Source organism: Ornithorhynchus anatinus, chromosome 8, assembly GCF_004115215.2.
Source record: "Ornithorhynchus anatinus isolate Pmale09 chromosome 8, mOrnAna1.pri.v4, whole genome shotgun sequence".
In the NCBI taxonomy this organism is placed as follows: domain Eukaryota; kingdom Metazoa; phylum Chordata; class Mammalia; order Monotremata; family Ornithorhynchidae; genus Ornithorhynchus; species Ornithorhynchus anatinus.
The window spans coordinates 18,626,223-18,651,624 of record NC_041735.1 but is presented as its reverse complement, the minus strand read 5'-3'; the positions used below and the strand labels follow the sequence as shown (position 1 = coordinate 18,651,624).

Below are 25,402 nucleotides of genomic sequence, written 5' to 3'. Positions count from 1 at the left end.
TATTTGGATACAATTTATCTCAGTCCCAAAATGGCTGAATCAGTTACAAAAAAGGATGATGTTAATAATATTGAGTGAGAAACAAGAAAAATTTTATGGTGAAAAGCCTTTCAGAAGAAACTACATGACTGTTCTGGAGGTTGATGCTTTCAGTATAATAATAATTGTGGTATTTGTTAAGGGCTTACTACATCCCAAGCACTGTACTAAGCCCTGGGGAAGATTGATAATCAGGTGCCACGTGGTGCCACGTGGGGCTCGCAGTCTAAATAGGAGAGAGAAGAGATTTTGAATCCTGATTTTGCAGAAGAGGGAACTGAAACACAGAGAAATTAAGTGACCTGCTCAAGGTCACAAAACAGACAAGTGACAGAGCCTACATTAGAGCTCAGGTCCTCTGACTCCCAGGACTGTGTTCTTTCCCCTAAATCATGCTGCTAATCTTACCATGACTTTCAGAAAGACAGACAATAACATAAATTTTGAACTCGGGATCGTGGGTCAGTGGAGTAGGGTACGAAGGGGTTTGGGTAAATTCTATTCCTACAGAGATGTTAAGAAAGATTAAGCTCTATTTATCTTCATGAAATGGTTTTGATTCACTCTTGGCAGGAAACAGTAGTAGATAAGACTGCATAATACAACTGCACTGTATTTTGATTCAGAGATAGCACCCCTGGGGGTGAGATTTTTTTTTTTAATCTTCGACTCTGGCTGAGGAGATTAATGTGTGACTAAAATTCCCAACCACATTGTTTGCATATAAAAAAAGTTTATTTCTGATTAGCTGCATTTGTTACCTCCAGTAGTGATTTTTTTCCACTTGTCCCATTTTTCTTTTTTTTCTTTCTTTTTTAATGGTACTTGTTAAGTGTTAAATTACAGGCACTGTTCTAAGTGCCAGGGTAGATACAAGGTAAGCAGATTGGACACAGCCCATGTCCCACACGGGGCTCACAGTCTTAATCCCTATTTTACAGATGAGATAACTGAGGCCCAGGGAAGTGAAGTGACTTGCCCAAGATCACGCAGCAGACAAGTGGTGGAACTGGAATTAGAACCCAGGTCCTTCTGACTTCCTGATCCTTGCTTTATCCACTAGGCCACACTGCTTGCTTTAATCGTCCCCAAGCTGTTCTAAGACAGTCATCACGTTTCTAATTGCTGGAAACCACACTGCCCTGTATTCTGCAGCTGTCTTCCTCTGCTTCCAGCTAGATCATTAGCATTTAGGGTATGGGCTTTGTTGGGACTCAAAAATATTTGCTTTGTTCTCTCTGTTACTGGTCTTCCCATTCATTCACCACTATAAGAAAAAACTAAGATCTCAAACTTTGTTCATTCAGTCCCTCCCTTCTGCCAAATGGATGTAAATAATCTCTCAAATTTGACCCAGCAGAGTTAACATGAACGTACAGATTTCAACACAGTCGTCTCTATATAACATTCCCAAAATCAAATCACGTAGAAGGGATATGAATTAAAGTACACCACACATTCCACTTGGGATTAAGGACGGTAATCCTTCTCTGTGAATCACTTCATGAAATATTTGGGGGAGAAACATTTAAAATACCTTTATGTATAATTTGTTCTACTTAATGTGAACTTGATCACATTGATTTGGTTGTAAATGACAGACTCTTTCCCTGCTGTTTTGTGTTTTCTTACAGTTGGCAGATGAAGAAGAGCAGATGCAGCTATTTAGATGTAGCTGTAGAATTTTAAATGAGAGGAATCAAATGCCCAGCTTCTCGCTACCAATGGCTTTCATTGCTTCTTCGGGACAGACACAGACTCCCTCTCCTCCATCCCCACCATCCGAGAGTTCGGCAATCAAAGATTTCTAGAGTATCCGAGCGGAACACTATTGATCCCAACCTAGCGGAAGAGACTCACTGCTGAATTTAAGCATATCTAGGGAAAATTCTCCCATCCTGTCCCTTCACCTGTTCCGGTGATGAACACCTCTCCGTCAGGAAATATTTCCTTATATGTAACCATTTACAGATTTCTCATGTGTTGCTGTAGGAGGTAGAAATGAAGGAAATATTTATTTTAAAAGAATGTGAGAACATGAATAAATCATGAATGGGTAGATTCCTTTAAAAAATAACACCCCTTAGTTTTCCTGTCTTTGTAGGCTCTGCCTTGGCTAAATGAAGGATAAATTGCCCCCTTGCACCCTCGTCACACTAATGGGATGTCACTTCAGGAAGCCAAATGTATGAGTGTTGATGACTATAATCGCCTTCATTTGATTTACACTTCATCCAGGGCCGCAAGGGAGACTCCTGTGTCCCTGTCATAGTAAAGTAATTACAGAACAGTTCCTTCCCAATAGACCAAGCTGTAATGGGGAAACCTGCTTTGTTGGAAGGGCAGTCGGCACATACATCCTGAGGCCTTGGAAGAATTCGATCTCTCTCTTCCTCTCTCCCTCCCCCATCCCTACGAAAACTAAATTTGAACTTGACTTTTCAAAGTGAAAGGTGGGTGGATCCACTGCAGAGGGAATTGAACCAAAAGACTAGTACAGTGTTTTACACCACAAGAGCATCAAAAATACAGGAATTAAGCACTAAAAAAGCAATGGGTTCTTTCCTCCTGCAGAGAAGCTATGTTGTTCTAGGTAATAAAAGCTCAGAAGATCACCAGTCTTACCAATGGCAAAGATACTGATGCCCAAGTCTTTCAACGCCTGGGCGGCAGCATTGGCCTCATCCTGGGATTTCCCGTCCGTCAGAAGGATCACTATTTTATCAGCTTCAGGTCGGGGACCGGCTTCCAGCTTCAGATTTTGTTCCAGAACATGTGTTAATGCCAGACCTCGAAGGACCCGAGTTACAAAATAGAGCAAGGAATCAGAGGAGTGTGATTGAGAGTCAGCATTTTTGTCTCATGGGGTGTGGGAAGCGGGGTCAGGAGAGGGAAGAGGATAAAATACCATATTTCTTTATCTTATATCCACCACAGTGCTTAATACAGTGCTTGGCACATATTAAGAACTTCACAGATGCCATTATTACTTCATTTTTATTAATCTGCTCTGTCCAATCATGGCTGAGAGGCTGGGTTGTTCCGAGTTTTGCACAGAACGGGGTTTTTCTGCAGCAAAGCATAGAGCCAGAGGCATCTCACATGGCAAAGCAATAAAGCGGGGTGAGGAGAAGGATAGTCTCTACTCTTCTCCTCATTTAAATGGGGCTTTTCTGGGAAGAAAGAAACCTAAAGGGAGGTGGTGGGGACTAAGCAAACAGTCATTAGGGCCTCACTGAGTTCTAGGATGTTGAGATCGATTTATTCCAATCTCTCCTTATTTACCAGTGAATGTGTTGCCGCCTTTATAGCGGAGATTCCTCACGGCCTCAAGAACCTTGTCCTTGCTGGCGAATTTGTTCAGATCCCATTCAGTACGGGGATCTCCACTGTACTGGGACAAGCCTAGAAGAGGAGAGCAAAAGCAGGGCTGTAGGTTATTGATGTTGTTATTATTATATTTGTTAAGCACATACTATGTGTCAAGTAGGAATCATTAGTACTAAGTTCTAATCATTGGGGTAGAGACAGATTAATCGGGTTGGGAACGGTCTCTGACCCACATAGGGCTCACAGTCTAAGTAGGGAAGAGAACTGGTATTTAGAACCCATTTTAGAGATGAGGGAACTGAGGCACAGATCATTTAAGTGATTGCCCAAGGTCACACAGCAGGAAACTGGGAGATATGGGATTAAAACCCAGGTCCTCTGACTGCCAGGGCCGGGCTCCTTCCACTTGGTCACACTGCTCTTCTGGTCGATAGGAGACCCAAAGCCATGAAGGTGTTTAAACAATTGTAATTATTTAAACCTGAGTAGGGAATTCAGCACATGAGCCCCTTCAGGTCTGTGTATATTTAAGCCTTCACTTGCTTGGAGAAATTCACACTCCCCACCCAGACAGCCTAAGATAAGACCCAGATCTACAAGTTCCCTCTGTGAAAAACCCTAACAAATTAGTGACCTAAAGACAAGCCAGCCGCCAGCGCCAGGAAGGTGCCATCCTTACCTATGCTGATCTTGTCCCGGGCAATGTTGAAAGGAGAAATGAGGCTGGCTAGAAATTCTCTGACCAGCCTGAAGTTACTGCGGCCGATGCTCCAGGACCCATCTACCAGGAAGATAATATCCACGGGTGCAGATGAGTTGCACTGAAAATGGGAACCTGCAGAGAGAGAAGAGCAAAGAAGAGAGAAAATTCATTCAGGAAAACAATCAAACTTCCAGCATTTCTCCATGGTAAATTGGTGTTACTGTCACCTACTCTCCCCAGTCAGGCTCATTGCTTCTTGCACATAAACTCTCCTGCCCAATAGTCGTTACTCAGGTTATTTCCCTGCTGGTAATGGCCTCCTCCCTATTAAGTCACATGGCTTCATCTTCCACTTTCTCCAAGAAGCCTTCTATGATTAAGCCCCCAACTCATCATTTTAATCATTTAGCTCCCCTGAAACTCATGTTTAACTTTCTAAATTGAATGTATATGTAGAATGTACTCATATAATAATAATGATAATATTTATTAATCATTTATTAGATGCTAAGTACTATACTAAATACTTGGATAGATACAAGATAATCAAGTTGGACACAATCCCTGTCCCACATGGGGCTCAAAGTCTAAGTAGGAGACAAAAGGATTTATTCCCCATTTGACAGATGAGGAAACTGAAGCACAGAGAAGCTTAGGAGACTAGCCCAAGATCACACAACAGGTAAATTGCAGAGTTGAGATAAGATGCCAGGTCCTCTTACTCCCAGGCTTGTGCAGTATCCTCTAGGCCACACTGCTATCTTTAATGTCTGTGGAGTTTTTATCTATTCTTTTTGCATACCTGTGTGTTTGTAGATATACATATGGGGGTATAACTATGCATACATATGTGTAAATACGAGTGTATATAAATATGGGTACCACCACTAGACTCTAAATGCTTCAGAGGCAGATCTTATTCTTCTCTTCACCCTCCCCAGAACACTAAGAGCATGTGTGGCTGTGAAGATCACTGTGGGGATAACATCATTCGACCTTTGGGGCATATAAAAGTAGTTCCTGAGCACATCTGACTATTTCTGATTGTGGCATCCTTATCTTCACAACACATTCACTTAAGGAGAGCATCCCTCCCTTTCCCATCCACTCTCTGCCTCCTAAGATAACCTGTCTGCCAGCTTACAGCTGCTACCTAGGTTGTCTGCTCTCATCCATTCTCCTCACATTCATCTATTTTCAGCAAGCTAGATTACAAAGTTCAGAAAATCATTTACCATATAAAAAAAGAGTTCTTATTTCTTAAGCCCCAAATTTCTTCTGAAAAAGAGACCAAAAGTATCTCCCAGCCCAGAACAAGAAGCATTGTGAGTTAGTAGAAAGGACACAAGCCTGGGAGTCAGAGGTTCTGAGTTCCTATCCCAGGTCTACCACTTGCCTACCGTGAGACCTTGGACAAGTCATTTAACTTCTCTGTGTTTCAATTTTCTTATTTGTAAAACGGGGATTAAATAACTCTTCTCCCTCCTACTTAGGCCATAAGCTCCGAGTGGGACAGGAACTATGTCAACCACTTAGTACAGTATTTGACACAAAGTAAAGGCTTACACAATTCTATTACTATTATGGATATTTTTTCCAATGGAAATATCCATTTTTGACCAGAATCTTCTTGGAGTAAACTTAGCCCAAACAAATAAATGGAGGGTAGGATTGGCCTGGAGGGATAAGGCCAATATCTTTGGACCACAGACCACTAGTTTTACCTCAAAGCACACTCGGGATCTTGACATCAGCATGTTTGCCAAACTTAATGTCAAATGGCTTTCAGCCAGACCTTATAAATTACGCCAAAGAGAACTAGTTGAAAATTCCCCTTCATTGGACTGCAAATGAGCCCACTTCTATTGTGCTGTTAAGGAATATGTGTTTTCTAAATCATTGTTCTGTGCATGCCTCACCACTCTTCAAAAACCTCCCATGGTTACTCACTAATCTCCACATCAAGCCAAAACTCCCTATGTCAGCTCTCCCCACTATTTAATTTCACGCCTCTCCCTCTTCCGCTATAGCATAGTCCCCACACCTTGCTTCCTTAACACTAACCAACTTTCATCTCTCTCACCATCAGTCTCTTGCTCAAACCCTCCCTCCCCCTCCATCTCCAGCAGGCCACTACTCTCCCCATCTTCAAAGTCTTATCCTCCGGGAAGCCTTCCCTGACTAATCTCTCATCTCTCTATTCTACTTTTCTCCCTACTTTGTATTCCATTAACTTGAGTCTACACATCCTAAACACTTGGATACTCACCCCATTACCCAGAGCACTTGGGTATATATTTACATACTCAATTGTTTCCCCTACCTGCAATTGATTTTACAGTCTATCTCAGCCCTTGGACTGTGTAAAGTTTGTGAGGACAGATTATCTCTTGTACCTTCCCAAGCACTTAGTACAGAGTTCTGCAAACAGTATTGATTGGTTGACACACTGGCAATGGTTCTGTCCTGGAAGCAGGCATAGCCCTACAAGTAGCATGGGCTGGGTCAGACAACCAGATTTTCCAGTTATTCCCTTATCTCCAACATTTTTTTCTGCCTGAGACTCAGCACCTTGGTGAAATGGTCAACCTTCCAGGGATTCCAGCCCCCAGCACTGTAATGGCCAGGTCAACTACACAGCAGCAATTCAATTACACAGCAGCAATGCTAATCTGGCATGTCCTTTTGAAACTTCCAGGGAAATTTAGGATCTCCGGTAAGCAGCAGCTCTTTTTCCAGGGTGGAATTGTTCAGCTGTCTGCTCACTCTTGAATCCAAGCTCTCCCTAAATGGTAGTCACCATCTCCCCACTTCTCTCTCCCTGCTTAACGCATCCCTCCCTCCAGACAGTGTCCAGCTAAAGAGAATAGGTGGGCTTCACGGTGACATGAACCTGCCATACTGCTTTCCATTGGTCCCTAAGTAGTGCCACGGTCTACCCTATCACAGTTAATGATGAGTCCCTTTTTTCTCATATCACTCCTCCCACTTTAGTTTTCCTAAGAGTGCAGAGAGGGAGTCTGGAAGTCTCTGGGTTGGGGAGAGATAGTACTTTTTTTTTTTCTTACAGTATTTGTTAATCACTTACTACGCGTCAAGCACTGTCAAAGGGCTGAGATAGATGCAAATCAATTAGATCAAGACACAGTCCCATATGGGGCTCACAGTCTAAGCAAAAGGGAGAACAGGCATTGAATCCCTATTTTACAGTTTGGGAAACAGGCACAGAGATGTTAAGTGACTTTCCCAAGGTCACACAGCAGGCTAGTAACGGAACCATATTAGAAGCCAGGTCCTCTGACTCCCAGGTCCGTGCTCTTTCCATTAGGCAACACTGGCTTCACTTTCTCCCAGTTTTAGAGAAGTGGCACACCAGGGCTCCAGCCACCTGGCCCAGACCCACCACTCCCAGGCCCCAGCTTAGATTTCTTTTCTGGAGCCCCCTGCCTGCCTTGGAGAGTGGAGGCAGGGGATGGAACCTACTGAGGTTCCTCCTCACTCCAGGAGTTGATGTCACTACGGGAAGCTGAGAACCAGAGCTGGAGAAACAGAAGATAAGCAGCCATGAGAGCCTACCTCCCCACACTCACCTCTCTTCAGAGTGTCCTGGGCCTGGTGGTCTCTGTCTGGCATCTCCAGCTCCAGTTTGTCAGTGCTCTGCCTCGGTGGTGCTGAGGTCCCCTCGGTGGCATTTAATGTTGAACTGGATTTACTGGTGGACTTTCCTCCCAGGGGTCTTTGCCGTTTCCTCTCTGGTCGGTCTCTCTCTGAGTTACTTAGGCCTAGGAGAAGGAGGATGAGTCATCACCTCCAAATGTTGCACACATGAAGATGATGCTCTCTGTATCAACATGATGGTGCTAGAAGACCAGTCTCCTGTACTATTTTCTGTCCCCACCCTTCTTTCATTCGATTGTATTTACTGAGCACTTACTGTGTGCAAAACACTGGAATGTTGACTGTTGAATAACCCCAGCCATCATAGCCCAGTGGAAAGAGCCCAAACCTAGCAGTCAGAAGACCTGGGTTCTAATCCCAGCTCTGTCACCTGTCTGCTGTGTGACCTTGGGAAAGTCACTTAACCTCTTTGTGCCTCAGTTTCCTCATCTGTAAAATGAGGATTTAATACCTGTTCTCCTTCCTACTTAGTTTCTCCCATGAAGGGAAGGGATTATTGCTGAACTGAATATCTCATGTCTCATATAGTGCTTGGCACTATAGTAAGAGCTCAACAAATACCATAATTATCATTATAGGCCATGGCAGCTCTATGGGCCTCAAGAGAGGCTACAGTCTTTTAAAAAGGGAGATACCTTCTTCCAAAAGCCCCGAACCTTGTTGTGAACCCAAGCACTCAAATACAAGTTAACTTCCCTGATTTATCACCTGACTGAACTATGGTTTCAGAAGTATTTTGACATCCTCCAAACTGCTTTGGAATCTCTAAGGGGATCCCACTGAAAATTTATCTCTAAGGGACATTCCCCAGATAGACTGGTGTGAGTACTCTTATAGGTACACAGGGCTCTTGAATATAGAGGGCTATACTCAAGAACAACAACAAAAAATATTCCACAGTAAGCCAGGTTAAATTGACCCAATCGGTGGTGACATGTGGGATCAAGAGTCATAAATCGGGATGCAGGCTAGTGGTAGGAGAACTCCTGGAGGATACCTTCTTTCTCCTATATGAGGAATCTCCCACTGACTTCCGGAGATAAGGGAAGTGAAAGGGTTGAAGTGGCCACTGTAACATTTTATTGTTAATCTAGCCATCTGTCCCGACTCACATCTGAAAGGAAAATTCCATTCCCTTTCTCTCTCAGAATTCAAGAGTGACTCTGACCAGAGCTAGTGTTAGAATCCTCCAAAATGATATAGGGACTGGTACTCCCCAAATAAATGCCCCCCAAAGACCCAATCTATTAGTCAATAGGGTCAATAATTATTATTAAATAATTATGATATTTGATAAGCACGTACTATGTGTCCAGCATAGTTCTAAGCACTGGGGGAGTTACAAGTTAAACAGGTTGGTCACAGTTGCCGTTCCACCTGGGGTTCATAGTCCAAGTAGGAGGGAGAACAGATGTTGAATCCCCATTTTACAGATGAGAAACCCGAGGCTAAGAGAGATACTAAATGACTTGCCCCATGTCACCATCCAGGCAAGTGGCAGAACCAAGATTAGGACGCAGGTCTTCTGACTCCCAGGTTTGTGCTCTTTCCACTAGGCTATACTGTTGTTGGACTGGAGTGTAATGGAGAAGTCTGTATGGGGCCCTCATGTTCCCAGATTCCCCCTCCAGCTTTCTCACTCCCCATTGCTGCCCACCACTGAGTCTGCACATACCTGGAATCAGGGAGTCCCTCCCTGGGGATGGAGAAGTGGCTTCAGGCTCAGGACTCTGGGCAGACTCTGGGCTTCCCCCCGGAGAGCTTTTTGGTTCTGCAGATGCCCCTGCTATCCTCCGATTACTCCTAGCCAAGGAGCTGCTTTTTAAATCCTCAACTGCAAAGCAGATTTGGTTTGGGGATTGCAAGGGAAGGGAGGGCAGTGGAGAAGAAGGGAAGGGAAAAAAATCAATCTCGTGGGATCCTGAGGCAGGTCTCAGAAGGTTAACACAGCTACTCAGGGCTTTAAAAAGCTGTCAGCTTGCCAAAGTTCTATTGGACTGCACAATACCCATCAGCCTTGTGCGTCAACACTGTCTAATATCCCATCTACCATCTATCTGTACTTCTTCACTCTCAGCTGAGAGAACCCAAGCATCTGCCTGCAACAACCAAACTCGGAGTCCTGCCCCACCCTCTACTCACCCTCACCCTCTCACCCTCTCTCTACTCACCCTCTACTCAGACAGGGAATTCTTCAGAACCTGCAAGGGGGTGGAAATGAAAGAAGGGAGCAGTGTTTCTTATGTTGATTTTAGGCCACCACCTGATTTCTTTGAGATCCCGGGCACAAGCTGATTTTTTCGGCAAGGTACACTTTGGAGAAATCTTAAACTGGACTGTAGGTCTAGCAAAGATGACAACTTACTCACAAACTTCCTTCTAGCAAACAGTGTGTCCTGAGAGCCATTGAGCACATAGATCTGGAGGGTGTATTCCTTTGTGGGGCTCAGTCCCCCCACAGTAGCCTTGGGTGTTTTGGTCGTCAACATCACTTCCTGCTCTGAATCACCTGGGGAGAGAGACACTATGGAGAGAGCTGATCCTGGAAGGACAAGTGGGGAACAGCAAGGAGAGGAGAGAGACAGGGAGAGGGGAAAGGGCAGAAACAGCTAGCTCTTAATTACCCAAACTGCATTAACTGGGCTGCTTCTTCTCTCTCTCTGGCCGTGCCCCTGTTTATCAGCATGTTTCCCAGAGGTGAGCAAGGGACAGGAGGAAGAAACTTTAATTGGGCACAGATGTAGCACAGAAAAAGAGGACAAAAAGTTCAAACTCTATCACTGCCCCAAGACATGCCCCCAGAAAGTTCCTTTAAAACTCCCTCTGGGTGTCTTTCTGACTGCTCGGGGCTACATGTCTCATTTCCAAATCCCCAACGTGTGGGCAATGGGGGCTTTTGCTAAGCTAGTTAAAGCCACTCTGATGGTCATGGTTGCTGGCCTCCAAATGACCGTGAAACTGTCCCAATAGTGCCTGTCTCTCTTTCCAATACAAGCCTCAGAAAAGCCAAATAACCAAGCCAAAATTTCAAGCACAGTTCCAATCCCATATCGTCTTTGTACTTGGAAAGAGAAAACAAATCCGGTCAGTTGACCATCCAGCCCTCACCTCCCAATTGCTTTTCCAGGTTGGGAGCTTTCCAAAGGAGAAAGGAAGGTCAGGGTTATCGGGATCCTTATGGTATAAGGAAGGATCAGAAAAGTCAAGTGATTGTCCTAAAGTCTCAGAGCCAGTCCGTAGAATAGCTAGGATTAAAACTCTTCCATAGCCAAATTGATTTACAACCTCAACTCACTTAGTTTTGGCTGAGCAGAGGGAGTAGAATGTAGATAATTTACACTTTAGTTGTTGTATATTGATTGTGGATTTATACGCTAATGGAGCTTGGAGTTTTCATCCATTTCCCCAATTTCCACCACTATCTATGCTGCCACCTTCCAATGCTTGAAGGTTGATTGCTCTGAAAAATCTTATTACAGGAAAGATTATCATTTCCAGCTACTAAAGCCATCTGATCAATGTACCTGGGAGCCCCATCTCCCCTTCGGATTGCAACATCTTGCTTTCTCATTCTCACAGGAGGAGATCAACACAGACCAACGACATGCGGTGGATTGTGAAGTGGAGTCATGCGGGAAGAAAAATGTCTAACATTTAAAAATAAAGTGAAATAATCTATGCAGTTTAGCTGGTTTCCCCGTATTACCCTCTAGACTGTAAGATTTTTTTTTTTGTACTGTACTTAGCACTGGGGTAGATACAAGACAATCAGGTTGGACATAGTCCATGTCACACAAGGGGCTCACAGGAGAAATCCCCATTTTTACAGATCAAGTAGCTGAAGCACAGAGAATTTAAGTGACTTGTCCAAGGTCACATAGACAAATGGCTGAGCTAGGATTAGAACCCAGGTCTTTCAGACTTCCTGGCCCATGTTCTATCCACTAAGCCGTGCTGCTTCTTGATGTTAGCAGGGAACGTGTCTGCCAACTCTGTTATATTATTCTTTCCCAAGCACTTAGTAGAGTGTTCTGCATAGAGTAAGTGCACAATAAATAGAGCTGATTGACTGATTACTCATTACTAGAGGAAAATAAAGTAGGCGCAAGCAGCGGCAACCATCCACTTGGCTTTAAGTTTAAAGATGATGCTGCTTTTGAAAGGGATTCAAATCTTTACTAATCTTCCCCAATGTCCTCACTACTCCTCACGTCCAGTGACTGCTCAGCAGACACAACCTAATGGTAAGAGCAAGGGTCTGGAAACCAGAGGACCTGCCTTCTAATTATAGTTCCACCATTTGCCTGTTGTATGATCTTGGGCAAGTCTCTTCACTTCTCTGTGCCTCTGTTTTCTCCACTGTAAAGTGGGAATTAAATGTCAGTTTTCCTTCCTACTTAGGCTATGTGCTAAAGTGGGAAAGGAACTGTATCCAACTAGGTTGTCTTTTATCTGGGAGAATTTTTGGCTGGCATGCTATTTTGGGGGGCCAAGACATCCTTTGTCCTTATTTGCAAGTCTGATTATAGCAGTGTGCCCTAATGGAAAGGGTACAGGACCTGGGTTCTAATCCTGGGTCTGCCACTTGTGTGTTGGGTGAACTTGGACAAGTCATTTAATTTGTTTGTGCCCCAGTTTCCTAATCTGTAAAATGAGAATAAAAAATTAAGTTCTCCTTCTTCTTAGACTGTGAGCCCCATGTGGGAAGCAGGCTGTGTCCAACCTGAACTCAGCACATAGTATAGTGCCTGGCACATAGTAAATTTTTAACAAATACCACAATTATTTAGTATTATCATTATTATTATTATTATCTTAAGGAACCCCCGTTGCCCTAGGCATCAACTTCATACTCGTCTGCTTTGTGACCTTGGGCAAGTCATTTTACTTCTCTGTACCTCAGCTTCCTCATCTGTAAAACGGGGAATAAAACTGTGTGCCCCATATGGGACAATCCGATTACGCTGTATCTACCCCTGAGCTTTGGACAGTGCTTGGCACATAGTAAGTGCTTAGCAAATACATTAATAATAATAATAACTCCTCCTTGGTCCTTGGCCTACCTGCACAATTTCTGCATGAGTACTAAGCTGTTTTAACATAGCCGGACAATGCGTATTGATTACTAAACATGATTTTGATGTCATGCAAGAAGATGGGTTTTGAAATACCAGAAAAGCATACTGAGCTCACAAAGCATGATATAAAATTAGATGACATACTTATGTTGCTCATCTCAAAAAAATAAACATAAAAAACCTACGATAAAAAATACACATTTTTATGTGGAATTACTGCTATGATTTTCAAATTTTGGCTGATCATTTTATACATGAATTCCATGCCCTGACTGCATGCCTCTTCTATTCAGTAATGGTAGAAAAATTTCATTACTGAATTTTACTTTTCATCTTCATCCTTAAAATAACTTTCTGTGTAACTAAATATCAAATTTTTCAGTAGTCAGTCTTCAGTATTAGATCACTGACTATATCACTGACTATTTAAAAGTGAAAGATTATTTTTTCAATAATTTAGGAGAAAGATTATGAGAGGAATTAGGTTTAGGGCTAGGACTGATTGGAAGAACAAAGATTAGGTCAGTGCTAGGCCTCGAGTGATGGCAGATTTTAGAGTTAGTGCTAAGGTTAAGGTTAAAGGTAGGGTTAGACTTCAGCTAGAGGATTCAAGATAGGCCATATAGTTAAGATTAGGATTCAAATTCAGGTTTAACAATTCATTTGGAGCACAGCTGGTCTTCTGATGGTTTAACATGAGGTGCTTAAAATATTTCTCATATGATTCATGATAATTTCTAATAGTGTCAAAAAGTTGATTGTTTGATTTTGCATGAATGGTAATTTGCAAGCCACTGTACAGAATTAGTGAGAGGCAGTCTCTTTTTCTTAGTTAGCTGGAAAGTTGTTTTCTCCAGGTCAACTTCTCAAAACCCTAGCAAACTTGGTTACTGTGTGAAAGACTCATGCACCTAATCTGAAATAGGGAAAAAGCAAATGAGAAACAGAGAAAGCTTTATGAAATAAATGTAAGCACTTAATCAGATGGAATTTACTTTAGCTAATGCATCTGACCCTGAGATCTTGGCAATCATCCCGTGATCTAAATCTGAAGGAAAGATGTCAGGAGTTTGATACCTCAACATGACAGGTTCTCATTTTTCTCCATCATATTAATTAAAAATGTGAAAAACAGGTTCTTGGTTGATTTACTCAAGAGCTTTAAAGTAAAAAAAAAAAGAAGAGGAAAAACACTAACTACTGGAATGCTCCACAAAACTAAAAAACTCTAAAAAACTGTGTAACCCAGAAACAGGGACCATATTGGTTAAGATAGAGTCTGTAATTCTCTGACCCAGTTCTCAGAGAACAGATACACAAAGTTGGTTGGGACTAGTATCTCCAGCAAGTCAAGGACCTCTTGATTTACAAATTCACTTGGAGAGAGAGGGTAAATGGATTGTACTCATTTTCCCAACTTTCTCTGGGAAAACGCCTTCCTAGAATGGTGAGTCATACACTATTATTTCTTAAAATTCTAAATTGAGCAGCCCCCAGTCTCCCTACTCATCTTGTCGTTTTATACTAATGAGGAAGTTACACTATTCTAACATGGTGATGAAGCAGGGTAAGGGGGAAAAGAAAGCAAACAGGAGTCTGGGTGCGCTTGAGGCTACACGGGCACCGCCCAGGGGACTGGCAAGGTGACATTGAGAGGCAACCAGATGGCATAAACCCATGTGGCATCAGGCCTGACATTGCCGGGAGACCCCATCTGTGACTGGGAAAAGCCAAAATCTGTCGCTGTCTCCCGGGGACCAAGCAACAATGATGGCGAGCGCATCTGTGCTGTTATTTCACAAAGAGCTGCCGTTCTGCCTCTACAGCACGCCTCTGCTTGCCAACATTCACACGCTGGAACTGATTGGAATCATCAGCTCCTGGGGAAAGTGAATGAGCTCATGGCCCGTTAGCAAAGCATCCAGAGGTTCCACCACATAGCATTACACTTAGGGGAAGAGGTCCCTCCTGAAGGAACAGCACGTTCTGTTCCCACCCTCCCGGACGTTCTGCCCAACCACTGTAGACCAAATCCTGGAAAAACGTCTCCAGGCTCCTGTGTCCCTGACGGACACGCCCAGGGGAAACACGGGCAGACCAAGGAGGTGGCATCACCTCATTAACAGTGGGCTAGCAGCAGGAGGCTCTCTGGATCCTTCAAACGCCTCAAAAGGCATTGCAATATTTTGAGGTTGGCCACAAATGCAGCTCCAAGAAAAGCTGTCTTGAGATTCTGTCTCCTGCTTTTTTAAGCCCAAAAGAAAGTCATCTCTGACTCATATGATCATCAAAAGTGGTTAGGTAAAAATAAATAGCTAATAAGACTTGCCACTTTAGATCACTCACACTGCTGGAGGGGAGAAATTGGGTGGTTCTAATGGATATTACAAAACAAAGGACATGGTCTGTCCTTTTTCTAGGCAGCAGGCAAAGGCAAAGGAAGTCTGTTTGGACCAGGAGAGGAGGTAGTCACAAGGCATCATTTCCCAGAGGGACCCACTGTTGAAAACCGGACGATCCTGCAGAGTAGGAGAGGTTGCAGGGAAAGTAACCTCTAGCTGGTGCAATCTTCAGAATTCTGCCACACCCCTTGGGAGTAAACCCAGTGATCTTGATATCCGGGCTGGTGTTTTTTCTGCTAAACACCAGCGCTTCTCCTTTAGTCAAATCTCTTAGGTTCCTAAGAAACCTATTTTAAAACATCTTTCTTCCTTGAAACAGTTATAAAAACCAAAACCAGACCACAAGACTTTAAATCTGTGGCAGTGATTTTCGTTTTTGTTCCAATAAGCTCAGTTGATGATTACGTGGCAAATCATCCTAAGGTTCCCCATTTTACAGATGGGAAAATGGAGGCCCCGAGTGGTCAGTGCTATTAAAAAGCCCAGTAAGGACTAAAGCGCAGGGGTTTCTTCTCCTTGGTCCCTGCTCTGCTCATCCATTCTTCTCTCCTCAGCAGGGTTCCAGGCAGGCAGCATATTTCTGACTTCCCAAGCGGCTGAGCTTCCTCCTCTACCCATTGTATAATAATGGGGCTGATTACTCAGTTTAGGATTGAAACCAAAAGGGAGAGGTGTTTCCATATCCCCTCTCTCACTTCCTCCCCACGAGGGTCAAATGCTGACACCTTCACCTCCTGAAGTGGGAGAAGCTTCCCATACTGAGCCCCTTGCCTCTCCATACCCCCACATCCGGTTGCTACTCCATCGGTACCTGCCATGGGTTTCACTTGTACTTTGTAGCCATTTGTGTTCCCTTCAGTTTCTTTCCACTTCATTTGGAGCCTATCCTCCGAGAGCACCGTGAGCTTCAGCCGGTGGGTCCCTGAAGGAATAAAATAGAAATGATAATCATGGTATATTTTAAGCATTACGTGTCAAGCACTGTACTAAACACTGGGGTAGATACAAGATAATCAAGTTGGACACAGTCCCTGTCTCACATGGGGCTTGTTGTCTAAGGGGGAGGGTAAAGCAGTGGTCAGAGCACAGGTCTGGAATCAGGTGATCTGGATTCTAATCCCTGCTTCGTCACTTCTCTGCCGAGTAACACTTGGCAAGTCACTTAACTTCTGTGTATCTCAGTTTCCACATTGTAAAATGGGGATTAAATACCTGTCTCCCTCTCCTCTAGACTGTCAGTCCACTCTGGGACAGAGGCTGTGTCCAACCCAATTAACTGGTATCCACGGTGCTTGTAGTACAGTACTCGGCACAAACTACGTTTTTAACAAATACCATAATTATTAATAGGTATCGAATCCCATTTTACAAATGAGAAAACTGGGGCATGTCAAAGTTTAGTGACAAGACCAAGGCCACACATCAGGCAGGAATCAGAGCAGGGACTAGAACTCAGGTCCTCTGATTCCCAGGCCTGAGCTCTTTTCACTAGGCCATGCTGCTTCTCAAAGCCACCACTCAATTCCTACAAGAGAAGCAGGGGAGCAGGACTTGGCAAGGCAAAGAATGAGGGGCTGAGCATGGAGGAGATGAATATAGTCATCCCAAGTTAGATGCAACAAGAAGACTCAACCACTGAGAGGCATCATGGTCCAGTGGTTAGAGCACGGACCTAGGAGTTAGAAGGACCTGAGTTCTAATCCTAACACCACCACATGTCTGCTGTGTGACCTTGGGCAAGTCACTTAACTTCTCTATGTTTGTTACTTCATCTGTAAAATGGGGATTAAGATTGTGAGCCCCGTGTGGAACATGGACTGCGTCCAACCTCGTTACCTTGTATCTACCCCAGTGCTTAGAACAGTGCCTATTACAAAGTAAGAGTTTAACAAATATCATTTAAAAAAATAAATAAAAGCTCAACAGAACACAAGGACCATAGGTCCATGGGAATACTTCGCCCTGCTGATCCCCAATCTTCAGGCCAATGTTGTATCCAAATTTTTCAGATTTCCAGTTACAAAAAGAAATCTAAAAAGTAACTCCACAGATGAAGATGCACACAGCAGTGGTGCAGACCTGACCTACATGTTTTATGCCTTTCTGAGATGCTTAGTTTGATGCTGGGCCCCAGGGAAAGCAGGAAGTTGAGAATAACCTAAGGGCTTGAACTCCTGCTGCCAGGAATCGTTCCTTTAGATGCCACCCTGTACCTGGACGTGGGAGAGGAGGGGAGAGAGAAAGGGAAAGATTGGACAAGGAATTGGGAGCACAGACATCAAATCTGAACCCCAAACCACTACAAAATGACAGTAACTCAATCAGAACAGACCCATTGCCAAGCCCGAGACTGCCAGTGAACAGAGACGTGTAATTTATGAGTTTCCACTTGCAGGACACTCATCTGTTGAGACACACTCTGGCTTCTGGATCTCAGACCAGCTGCAGGTAAACATGCAAAATATGCTCAAGTGTGAGTAATGACCTGTGACAGGCTGAGGACTGAAGAGAGGCAGCAGGCAGAGACTTGTCCCAGGCCCCTAATCCCCCCAACTCCAGGGGAAACAGACTGATTCTCTCCCACCATGGGGGGACACAGAGTCTGATACGTTCAGGTGCCAGGGAGAACCCACTCATGGGGATGACCACATTCTGACCTCAGCAGGGAAATTCAGCATGGACCCTTCTATTTCTGAAACTTCCTGAACCCTGGTGGTGAGCAGCTGTTTTGGGGAAACAAGGCTGAAATTCAAAAGCTTCCATCCCTGCCCTAGAGAGAAGACAGGATTGGAACAGAGATGGGTTTCTTTTCCAGTGCCTGAAGAGACCGCATCAGGGTAGGCTCCACCCAGGAGCCCTAGGAGTGAGGAGGCATGAGACTAGAGGGGGATGGAGGAATGGAAACAAGAGGGGATTCAGAGGCTGATGAAGTAGGGAGCTGTCCTTTCTGGGACACGCTCAGCGGGATCTCTCAAAGCTCTTCCTGAAATTGCCCACTATGAAAAGCTAGACTGTCCACAGCTGGAGAAGGAAATGTGGAGGCTCTGAAAGGCTTGGTTGTTTGTTGCAGGCAGTAGGAGTCTAGTTCTAAGAAAGGTTTTTTTGTGTGTTGGTCAAGATGTGTGCATCTGGTTCAATAGCCTACACACTCATAATCTCCCATCGGACCAGAGTCGCAACAAGCCTCGGGAGCACAGAATGTGGGCCCAGTCCGCAGAGAATCAGATGCCTTGGAAAGAGACCTAGAGAGTTCATCTCAGCCATTCTCCTGTCTCTGGACAGGCTTCATTAAATCATAATCTCTTGGATAGTGTATTCCTGGCCTGAATCCTGATCCAGTCTCTCTTCTTCCTCCCATTCCCCAGGCCTGGCTTTCTCCTGATGACAGTCTCCCTCTCCACTCTTCCCCAGTGAGACCTCTCCTTTCCACTCTACCCAGCTCATGAGGAAAGGTGTGGGGGATAGGCCTGCTTTTTGCCCCCCGCCCCAATGCCATTGTCAGTCCCACCATCCCATCCCCTCCACCCTTCATCTTCTCTTTCTTTTATGTCCATGTCATCCTCCTCTACACCCACTACAATTACTTGTTGCTGTCATCTACAGCACCCGCTGATCCTAGCTCCAGTTTTCCAAGTAATTTGTATGCCTTTCTCACCCCATTTCTCTCCTCGTCCTTTTGGTCCTTGGGGACTTCAACATCCACACGGTGTTCCTGAAAACCTGCCAGACATCCACTTCCGCTTGCTCCTCAACTCTGCAGAAATCTTGCTCCATTTAGTTCACCTACTCACCAACATGAACACTATTCACAGACCCACAGCTCTTATGTACATATCAGTAATTTATTTATTTATACTAATGTCTGTCTCCCTCTCTAGACAGTAAGCTCGTTGTGGGAGGGGAATGCTTCTGCTTTTTTGTTCTATTGGATGCTCCCCGCTGCTTAGTAGTGCTCTGCATACAGTAAGTGCTCAATAAATATGATTAAAAGAAAGAATGAATTCACCATGACTAGTCACTGTACAATCTCTTAACTCACCAACTCTGAATTACTATTCTCTCAGCACAAACTCCTACCTATCTTTTTTCCCACATCTCCCTTCCCCTCCTATCTGATCTCTCCTCCCTCAGAGATTTTTGATTTATAGATGCCCTTCCATTAATACAATAAAGTACTAATTTTACACATTTCTTAGGTTAAGATGTTCTTGGCCCTGTGGATTTAAGGCCACACATTAGAGGGCTAATGGTCTTCATATTACAATTATCTCTGATTTAATGAAAATTAATGTGTTAGGGAATAAGTGGCTCCAAAATAACTGACACTTTTCTCTGCCTTATTCTATATTACTACATCCGTCACTAACAATGTCTTAGACCTTGGCCACTTGTTATTTTTGTGTATAAAATACTTTGCGCTGCAAAGATACAAAGAAGCACAACTTCCTGCATGGTTCAGTGCAATGAGGTTGAGGAAGAATCTGGGAAACAGCGCCAGTCCACACTGACACTATGCTCATGCACACAGCTCTTCCTGACATAAAATCTAATTGCACCAACCTGTCATTGTGTTATACCAGGATAAACCTGTGCTATGAAAACATTCTCTGATTCTTTTATTGTAGTACATCCAAATCATGCCATAAAAACATGTGTTGAACCAGACATGGGTTAAGTTCATATGAAACACTGTGAATAAAATTAGGGGTAAATCTGCAGTCACATACCCTTTGGTTCAGACTTGGAAATACTTTTCATAGCTGTAATTGTCAATAACAATATATAATTTGATCTGTTATGAATTATTTTACATAAATGTCTGTTTCCCCCTCTGCACTGTAAAAGCTCATTGTGGGCAGGGAATGTGTCTACCAATTCTGTCGTACTGTACGCTTCCAAGCACTAAGGGAAGTGTTCTGCTCATAGTAAGCACTAAATAAATACCACTGATGATGATGATGATGATGATTGCGATACATGGAAAATTACCACAGGCTTCCATTTATAAGCAAACTACGTATAGTCTAGAGGAACGAATGGCTTTTCATGAATAAGTGAATGACTGCCTTACTTATACCAGAGGTCCTAGTCCTCTCCTCTTTGGGTCCTTACCTTGGCCATGCACTTGTTCCAGGACAAGATTCAGCACAGTGATGCAGACATACAAGAAACCACTGCCGACTTTCATCATGTTCCAGATCTGCAGCAAGAAGCACACGAATCAGATCAGCTGCCTTTATGTCTGTTCTCCCTTACTTTCTACCATCACCTCATAATCCTGCTCCAATGTTTATTGTCTGCATGATTTGGGGCAAGCCATATAGCCGTTTCATGCCTTTATTTTCTCCATAGTATTCCAATCACTGTCCCCGAGAAACAACTTGAGCTAAATGGAGAAAGATACTGTGGAATCCTCTTCCATGATACCTCAACTCCTCCACTTCACTTCTCCCAAGCCAACCTACTCTCTGTACCTTATTCTCCTCTGTCTCACTGTTGACCTCTTGCTCACAACCTTCCTCTATCCTGGCACTGCCTCCCATTACACATACAGCAGACCTCTGCTCTTCCCATCCTCAATAGCCTTCTGAAATCACTTCTCCTCCAGGAGGCCTTCCTGGAGCAATCTTTCATCTCCCCACTCCATTTCCCCCATACTGGTACTTCAGTGCTTCCACATCACCTAAGTCCTTGGTTTGGAGGGCTGGTGGGAAGGAACAACAAAGAGATGCTGGACTTCCTTGGGGCCTCTTCTCCCTATTGGAGCTGTGTTAAATGAGTGTCATCATTCATACAGATACTCGTACACAGGGTTTCTGCTCAGTGGCTACGTGCTCCCACATCATCAACCAGTCAGCTCAGTCTTCTCTCCCGCAGATCTCAGCTGTGTGGGCTCAGGTGTCACATCCTGGTGGAGTTTATGTCAGAGACCCTGGGGTTTTCCTCTGATCTAGAGGGCAGAATATTGAAGTATATTTCCTATCCTGAACACACCCTCCCTACTTCCTATCTCTCAAACCTACATCCCCTCCATGTTTCCAGATCCTTTCATGGGTAGCAATAAAAAGCCCAAGCTGCCTTCTCAGAGCAAAAATAATAGCTTGAGGTTGGTGATATTGGGAATGAGGGGAGATGGAAGTGAAGGGGGCTCTATGGTCACATAGAATAACCAATCTGCAAGGCTACATCAATACAGTCCTCTTGTCCTCTTCAGTTCATTTGTCATCACTTGCTGTCACTGCTGCACTTCCCAGAGCTGCCCTATTCTTTCAACATTCCCCACTTTCCCAGGCAGGGCACAGTACATTTCCCTTGGCACTCCCTCCCTTTTCAAGTAGAGTTTGGAGTTGTTCCAGAAAAATTTTAAAGAAGAAACATGGTGGGTGGGGGCTGCAGCAGCCGGGGACTTTATATTGAGAATCCACAGAATGCTGAGGAATAGAAATAAGTAGACTGAGGCCATAAGTAGAGCTCTGTTTTCCTCTCATTTCTCCTGCCTGACTTCCCTTCACCTCACCTCCCCTCAATCTCCCACTTCACCCATTCATTCTCCAAAGACTTCAAAATGCCTTGGATTATTTTTATTTATATTTTAATCATTGACTCATAGAACCATAGGCCAGAAAAACCCTCCTGCAGTCATCCAATCTTTCAGGAACTGGCTATGAGGCTTTATTTTCTCCCCTTTTGGGAAGGTCTTCATTGCATCTAACCTAAATCCTTCCTGCTGCAATGGCAGACCATTTCTATTAGGCTAGAGTAAATCCTCAGCCGCTCCCCATGGTGAGTGGTGATGGGGAACAATACTGACCACAGGGTATGGATATCATCTTCAGAGATCATCGAAGTCAGTATATGATATCCTGAAGAGCCTTCCAACTTTTTTGGCAAAAGCAATAGTCCTGACCTCTAAAGACCTTAAACTACTTATTCTTCCAAACCTTATATTTCTCTTTCCCCATTATTTCAGCAGGCCTCCTCCTTCTTGCCATTAGTATGTGGAGCAAGCAGATCAAAAAGCTGCCATTTGGTCTCAGAATCCTATCCAGCTCCAATCCAGAATCCTGTAAATTTTTTTCTCCCTGGACAAGTCAGGTTGGATAATGAGACGCTGTACGTAGGAACATGTCTATCTCTTACTTCCACTGTGCTTTCCCAAGAACTTTACAAAGTGAATGGCACCCAGTAGATGCTTACTACTTCACATGCGATCTGGCAATTTGATTCAGCCTCTGGCAGGTAGATTCTCTTTCCTGTTTTTGAGAGGCCAGAAACAAGAAAAAGGGAAAGAGGGAGGAGGGTCTGAAAGGAGGGATGGAAGGAGGCAACTAGGAGAGAAAGGAAGAAAATGAGATTGGAAAAGACACTTTCTCTGAACTCCAGGAATCCTTGGCTGGAAAACCTGTCTCTTATTCAGGAACTCATATTGGATAATTTTCCTTTTGACTCCCGTATGGGACAGTTGGGCCTAGAAATTCCAGATTTTCTCAAACACTGCGATGATAGCCGAGAGAGCCAAGCCTCAGGAAGAGACAGAGACAGAAGATGGGTGATGGCATGAGATGCAACCCTCTTTAAAATACATTTATATGTTGTCCCATTTAAAATACTCATAGCTAGTGAAGCATGGTTTCTAGTGGAATCTGCTTAGGTGTATCTGAATGAGGACCTGGCATACTTGGTCCATGAGGAGTCTTAGGACGGTGCTAATAACAATAATAATAATAACAGTAATAGCTATGGTATTTAAGTGTTTACTGTGTGCCAAGCACTGTACTAGGCACTGGAGTAGATACAAGATAATCAGGTTGGTTCCAGGCCCTGTCCCACATGGAAATCACAGTTTAAGTGACAGTCCACACCCTCTGACAATTCACAGAACTCAAATCCCCCATTTAAGTGGCTTGGGGTTAATCGCTGACTCATGATTCTTATATCGTGGCTCAGTGGGAAAGAACCTGGGCTTCGGAGTCAGAGGTCATGAGTTCGACTCCCAGCTCTGCAACTCGTCAGCTGTGTGACTGTGGGCAAGTCACTTAACTTCTCTTTGCCTCAGTTACCTCATCTGTAAAATGGGGATTAACTGTGAGCCTCACATGGGACAACCTGATTACCCTGTATCTACCCCAGCGCTTAGAACAGTGCTCTGCACATAGTAAGCGCTTAACAAATACCAACATTATTATATGAAGCAGGAGAACAGCTCTAGTCAATCAATCATATTTATTGAGCACTTACTGCCTGCAGAGTACTGTACTAAGCTTTTGGGAGAGTACGGTTTAACAATATAACAGAACTGATAGATTCTGGCCACAGTGAGCTTACGGTCTAGTGCCACTGGCCAGCATTTCCTAGGGCTGGACAGGGGTTGCTTCACTCTTCAGCCTGTTCCTCTTTGTTTACCCACTCACATTTATCATAACCAAATAGGACTCACCTAAAAATGTGAGTTTCACAGACTACATCCAGCAAGACTTTGGGACTAGCACAGCCCTTCTTGATGGGCCCGTTAGACACTGAATCACTGTTAGAGAACCAATACAGTGCCCTGCATCCAGTAAGGGTTCGATAAATATCATTAATTGAATGATTCGGGAAGCCTCACTTTCAGCAGTCAGTCAATGAGTGGCATTTATTGAGCCCTTACTGAATGCAGAGCGCTGTACTAAGTGCTTGGGAGAGTACAATACGACAGAGTTAGACACATTCCCTGCCCACAAGGCCATCATCCCTCTCTTTTCCCACAGAAACCATTAATGCAACAGCCCCCAGATTTCTCTCTCTTTCCTGCTCCCCTTCTCATCCTCTATCAGGAGTCTTCACCCCAAATCAATGAAACAGCCAAAAGGATTTGCAGTTTTCATTTCAGCACATTGTCAGCATCCTCTTCTCATGACAGATCGATCAGGTCAAGATTCATTTTCCTTAGCATTATTCATTTTCTATTATTTTAATGCTCCTCTTTTTAAAGCTGCCTCTGGGAAGTGCCTATCTGAAAAGTTTATCCTAAAGCATGATTTGCTAAGCCATCAAAAATTATCGCTCTCTGCCCCAACCAAGGTTTGATTGTCTCATTCCCAAGCAATATCTCTGAAAGCAGTACCTCATTCTGCAAAAATAAGTTCTGGGTCTCAGTCCACTCCCAAACATCTTCAAACAGAGAAACAACTTCAAATCAAAGTGAGGATTTACCTTGGTCACAAACTTTTTCCTTCCAGGTGCTCTTTATTTCCTCGGGTTGACTAGAAAGGTAGGATGTCTCTGGCTACATTCTTTATCATCCTGAAGAGCGGATGGAAGTTTGGGAATTCACCACTCCCCTGCCCTGCGGGGTTTTGAAAGCTTCCAATGTCATAGTCACTGAAGGAGCAAAATCATCTCCTCCCCCACTTCATTTCCTCCTCCCCTCCCTCTATTGGGAGAGAATGACATAGGCTGGTTCCCTGCATGTCTTTGAAAAGGAAACAGTACTTCAGGAGAAGAAAAAAGTGCCCTAGTTCTGAAACAATGCACGACTATGGAAGATCCAGGGTAAGGCTCAGGCACTGAGCGTTCCCAATGACTATAAACTGACACATATTGATCTTCGGGCTCTCTGGACCTGCTTAGACACAGTCACCAAGTTTGGGGAAGACACATTTTTCATCAAAAACATCATCTGGGTCATGGATCCAGCTGACAGTCAGTGCCACCCTATTGAGCTATTTAAAATCCACTTAGTAATAATAGTAACAATTATCAATGGCAATTATTAAGCACTTTCCATAGGCTAGGTATTGGGGTAGAAAAAAGTTTCTGCTTAAATGGGGTTCATGATCTATCTAATCTCCATTTTCAGATAAGGATACTGAAGTCCAGAGAGTTAAGTGACTTAGCCAAGGTCACTCAGCAGACCAGTGGCAGAGCTGGGATTTGAAGTTGGCTGCCTGATGCCCCATCCAATCTTCTTTCCGTTTACCTCACTTAACTCCACAGCAAAGACTGAGTTCTCAGGCTTTCAAAACTTCTGCAAGCATCCAAGTCCCATGTACGGAGCCCAGACCCACCCCCTCATGAATCTCCACTGTAAATGCCACACTGGTAAATGTATTGGAAACAAAACGAAAAGAATCAACTGGCCCTGTGTTTAAGAGAATCGATACAGTTCCCAGCATTTACCTAAGGAAATTGGA

The 25,402-nt window shown here is 43.9% G+C and overlaps 1 protein-coding gene across 8 annotated transcripts in view; it reads right to left on the bottom strand.

Moving 5' to 3' along the window:
* Positions 1–24,599, bottom strand: part of COL20A1 (collagen type XX alpha 1 chain) — a 79,150-nt gene extending 54,551 nt beyond the window's left edge. For 4 of the 8 annotated variants that reach the window (XM_029071212.2, XM_029071216.2, XM_029071218.2 and 1 more), the window contains exons 1-9: positions 24,423–24,597; positions 20,343–20,430; positions 16,042–16,152; positions 10,116–10,259; positions 9,426–9,584; positions 7,663–7,854; positions 4,049–4,204; positions 3,325–3,444; positions 2,665–2,829 (exon numbers count right to left, since the gene is read on the bottom strand). In XM_029071212.2, the coding sequence (XP_028927045.1) occupies positions 2,665–2,829; positions 3,325–3,444; positions 4,049–4,204; positions 7,663–7,854; positions 9,426–9,584; positions 10,116–10,259; positions 16,042–16,152; positions 20,343–20,421 (1,126 nt within the window). In that variant the 5' untranslated portion in view covers positions 20,422–20,430; positions 24,423–24,597. Of the gene's footprint in view, positions 1–2,664; positions 2,830–3,324; positions 3,445–4,048; positions 4,205–7,662; positions 7,855–9,425; positions 9,585–10,115; positions 10,260–16,041; positions 16,153–20,342; positions 20,431–24,422 lie in introns of all 8 variants that reach the window. The other 4 variants (XM_039912906.1, XM_039912908.1, XM_039912905.1 and 1 more) reach the window with 3 other exon arrangements.
* Between the last annotated feature and the right edge of the window lie 803 nt (positions 24,600–25,402).